This window comes from Penaeus chinensis, chromosome 2, assembly GCF_019202785.1.
Source record: "Penaeus chinensis breed Huanghai No. 1 chromosome 2, ASM1920278v2, whole genome shotgun sequence".
Lineage (NCBI taxonomy): Eukaryota > Metazoa > Arthropoda > Malacostraca > Decapoda > Penaeidae > Penaeus > Penaeus chinensis.
In genome coordinates this window covers 30,875,974-30,880,973 of record NC_061820.1, presented here as the reverse complement: position 1 = coordinate 30,880,973, position 5,000 = coordinate 30,875,974, and the positions used below count along the sequence as shown (strand labels likewise).

Genomic DNA, 5,000 nt, shown 5'->3' with positions numbered 1-5,000 from the left:
GAATAATTTGTGTCATTTCAATACGTAGAAAGAGAGAGAAAATACAAGACTTTTGGCCTTCGGAAACGGCAATGAAAAGTCCCCCTCCTTTTTGGAATACTTTTCCTTGTCGGACGAAGGGCAAAGGTCGTAACATGATCAACAATTTTGAACCTTATGTAGTCTGTAGGATAATCTATTATCCATATCCTGTAGGGTTTTGCCTATCTCTGATCTGCCACCCTGTAGGATACTCTATATATTGTTTTGAAGCTTCTTATATCTATTTTAAAACAAACTCCCCTATAACTATTATAAATTAGAAACAAGGTTTAAAATATATGATCTCGTTACAGTATCCACCTTAAAAATCTCTTTATCAAGAGTTATTCTATCATAATAAACATGATTGGATCTCCATTTCTTATCCATCCATTTACCTTTTTGGTTGTTACTCATCTTTGTATTTCCCTACATAGGTATTCGCTTACTTAGATTGTGGGAAACCGTCTAGACCACTTGAGCATGTGTTTGTTTTATTGCATTAGCCTTGAGTTGAACGTCTTCATATGACCTGTTCAGGCCTACCCTTTCTTCAATCTCTTGATGCTGTTTTCCTTAACCAAGATTTGATGTCAAGTTATACATATTAATAGTTAAAAAGATGTGATTAAAGTTTTTTTGCTCTAAATATGAAAGAGAAAAAAAAAGTCACATTGGTGTTTTCTACATGCAGTTTATTTTTTACTTAAATACTGGAGTGTATTGATGTAGCTAAATGACTAATGCTGTTAAGAAAATGCGATGGTTGTTTTCAGTCATTTTTTGTTCAGTTCCATTGTGCTTTTTACGCATAAGTTCATGTAATTTTCCCAGTACCTTTTCTTTTTGGCATTTTTTTTTATGATTAGAAATGTAATGAATTGATTTGAAAAGATTTTGAATTGTTTATCTTGCTTGTTATTAAACTTATATTAACTTGCGTGTTGTGTACGCATGATTTTATTTTCTTTATTATTAGTTATTGTTTGTTTTTTTGTTTTTGTTTTTTTATTGGCGCCTTCGCTTTGTAATTCTCTGGTTCTCTCTTGTTACCCTTTTCCTCTTCTCCTAAACGTGTTTATTTGTTCTGTATCCCCGATTCTTCATCTTTAAAGGAAAGCAAAACGGTTAATTCCGTCTCACCGATTCTTGATTTCTTTTAATTTGATTAATCTTTCGTTGCAGTTATCGATTATGTTCCACAACATCCAACGACCACAACATCTGCGTTTTCTTCCACGCGTCTCATTTATTAAAAAAAGACAAAAAAAAAAAAAAAAAGACAAAAAAAAAAAAGTACAAGAAAGCAAGCCTATTTCCCATTTTCTGTCACTAATATTCCCGTTTTCTCCGACACAGGTGATTCAAGACTGGAAGTATGTGGCTATGGTGCTCGATAGACTTTTCCTGTGGGTGTTCACCATTGCGTGCGTGGTTGGGACGTGCGGCATCATTTTCCAGGCTCCTTCCCTCTACGACACGAGGAGTCCTATCGACCAAATGTACTCTGAGATCGGGACTGCTAGTTCGACACTGTAAAGGATCGCCAAGGACATTATCCTACAAACATACTTCCTTTAAATCTGTGTGTGCGTCTGTTTATGTGCGTGTGTGTATCCGTGGAGGGAGTTTGTGTATGTGTAAGTGTGGGAGTGTTTGTGTTATGTTTGTGTGCGTGAGTTACGTGTAAATATTTTTTTTTTTCCTTCCTGTCTCCTTCATCTCCATGTCTATTCGGTATTTTACATCGTGAATAATGTGAGAACTCGTCAACTGTGAGAAAGTTTCAATTGTTTTGCTTTTTGTTGTTTGCTTTTTAAAAAAACAAAAGATGTCTATCGTGCGAGACTAATGACGAATTTACGTGTAATAATTAGTCTTCATTTCAAGTATTTCTTTCCAGTCGTTACTACCATTATAGTAGATTTGACTTAGCGTAGGTCGAGCTTTTTTCTTTCGAATTCTAGAAGTTACTTGGCGAGCAGAGCAAATCTCACTTCCGGACTCGGGAATTTAGGCGAGAGGCCAGTTACGCAAGGCCAGGCAAGGCGTGGAAGCTTCTAGATATATCATGCAATTGTCAGACAGATCATGCAGTTTTGCTTATGACTGGATCAGCTGACAGGTCTTTGGATCGAAACGATAAAATGCTTCAAAATGTCATGATCATCTGTTAGAATCTGAAAATGAAGCATTAGGAAATTAGAACAAAAAAATCTCTTTTTTTCTTGCCATACACTAGGCAGAGGATTTTTTTTGAAAGGCCTTGTAAACATACAGGTTACGTATGTAAGGTCATAGGTCATACAATTCGCAAATCTCGATCGTTTTATGAAAAATTAAGATGGGAGATATTTGATATTTGAAAAAAAAAACAGAGAGTCATGAAACTTGGCAAAAATAATGGGTTATATTTTTTTACATGTCTGTAATGAAAGCAAGAAAAATAAATGTCGGCTCAGGTTGAAGAAATAATATTAAATGATTTTCAAGACGGAAACGAAGACAAAATCAAAGATAAATATACATATATACACAATAGTTTTCCCTAAATTTGATCACGCATTGTTAAAAGCGTAAAGAGATTATTGTGTGACATTGTAGGCTTCAATCCTCTTCAATTCAACTTTGAAATACAATTGAAACATGATGGAGATACACATAGAATAAGATTATATTTTTTTCAAGTCCAGAAGACGGAAATGATTCTCGAATGCCGTTTTGTTTGTTTGTTTTATCGGACACTTAGAAAAAAAAAAAACTTGTCTGTATGGACGTGTTGGTAGTGTTAATACTCTATATACGTTAAGTCTTTTAACAGCTCATCGTGAAATTATTAATATCCTTTTTTTTTTATCTCGCTCTTTCTCTGTTTTCTTTCGTGTGTGTGAAAATTCTTCTGCCAATCAGGATTGTGCTTCGCGTTTCCGCCATTTTCTTTTCCTCGTGTTTCCCGCCATTTTTTCCCTCGTGACGTCACTCGGCTTGCGCTTCTCAACAACTTTTTAAGCCCTGTGTATGTTAAATAGTATGGATCTAGGAACTAATGTTTAGTGTTTAAGAAGTCAATTTTTACGTATTTCTAAGACGTATTGCGTGCACTTGATTACCGACAAGGAGTCTTAACATTTGTTGAGTCGGTGGAGACGTGTTGGAATTTTTGACCCGAAATGAAAAAGAAGAAAAACAAATCCTTTGCAATGAAGGAAGGTTAATCCGTTTGTGGGAGCGCATGGTTTTAATACTTATGGTGTGTATCTTCGGCTCAAATACAATACAAACGTATAATTATGTACATAATGAAGTTAGTGTTAGACAATTTTGAATATTTCAAAACCAAGAATATATTTCTTTTCTTCTTCATCAATGTCATTTGTAACCACTTACCCACAATAGAAAGAACAAAACAATGTCAGTATTTTGTTTCTCACTACACTGAGATTTATGTTAAATTTTTCAGTCAGGAGAAACGCTTTTACTCTGACAATCCAATCCTGTTCTGACTCTAATTAAGTCTTTGTTAGGTCCTTTACTGTTACTTCTATTTTGGTAAATGCTGACAAATGTCATTTTGAGTCTTCATTTGTTCTCCATTTCTTTGTTCATTATTTGTCTATTTTTTCCCACTTGTATATTTCCCGCCCTGTCTGTGGGTCTCTCTTTTTTTTTTTCTCTCTCTCTCTCTATATATCATTCTTCCCCCCCTCTTCCTAACCCCCCCTCCTCTATCTCTCACTCTTTTTTCTTCTCTTCTCTTCTCTTCTCTTCTCTTCTCTTCTCTTCTCTCTCTCTCAGTCATTCACTCTTTATCACATCTTTGAGCAATCATGTGTTTTATCTTTACACAAAACCTTTTTCCTAATACCCGGTATATTTAAGGGCAGTTAGATAAAAAAGAATACATTTCATTAGTTATTTATATATATATAAATACATATATATACACATATGATTATATTTTGGGGGAAACGATAATGTTGGAAGGAAGTAAATATTTCCCAAGAATTGCAGACAATTGCTTGTAGAAAGTCGCCAACTCTGTAGCTTTTGAGTGACAATTTCCTATCACCGATGTAAATGGATGAAGCTGTGGGGTTCTCAGCCTTCGGTGTCTACGTCAGAAGGTCGAAGATCGTTTGCTGATGACCGAAACACCTGCAACCGTTTACACCTGAAACGCTTATACGAATGATGAGAAAAAAAATATCTTTATATCTAATGAAAAAAAAGGCAAAGGTAAATTTCGTAGACGACGAAAAATCGAAGTATTGGCTTAAAGTCAACAGTAGCACTTCTTTATATACACGAAGGTGATTTTATTTTCAACTTCCGTCGTGAACCTAGTTTTTGGAAACGAGGTGAGGAAAGTTTAGATGCCATGAAAGATAAATTACTATTATTTAGATCTTTCACACACACACACACACACACACACACACACACACACACACACACACACACACACACACACACACACACACACATCTATCTATATTTATGTATGAATATATATATATATATATATACATATATATATATATGCGTATATACACATATACATATACATACATACATATTTATACATGCGTATAGATATATGAAAACATATAAAGAGGTCTTACTGTTTTCACTCCGTAAATTACGAACTAAAATTGAAATCAATCAAAATATGTGCCAAGAATTAACAGATAAACACAGTCTTCCTTAAACTCCGAAAATTTTTTGCTCACTGCTTCAGTATTTTGTTACTTGCACTCTTGTATTCAGGAAATGATATGCAAAAGCACTCTTGAGTATTTCTTTTGTTTTTCGTCTTTTTATCAGGAATATTTAATAAGAATCAGAATGTGTGTTTTCTAAGGGTTAAAGAGGACGAGAAACATGTGTGTATGTTCACTGTTGAACTAAATTTTATCTGTTTATTGAAGAATAGGTGTAGAATGTGTATAGGTGTCTAGAGATAATTCAGGAAATTAGAT

General features: G+C 34.3%; 1 protein-coding gene across 1 annotated transcript in view; it reads left to right on the top strand.

The window, feature by feature from the left end:
- Nucleotides 1–5,000, top strand: part of LOC125031795 (acetylcholine receptor subunit beta-like 2) — a 58,059-nt gene that overhangs the window by 52,947 nt on the left and 112 nt on the right. Inside the window, exon 4 of the mRNA XM_047622757.1 lies at nucleotides 1,381–5,000. This exon is cut by the window's right edge and continues 112 nt beyond it. Coding sequence (XP_047478713.1) covers nucleotides 1,381–1,560 — 180 coding nt within the window. The 3' untranslated portion in view covers nucleotides 1,561–5,000. The remainder of the gene's footprint in view (nucleotides 1–1,380) is intronic.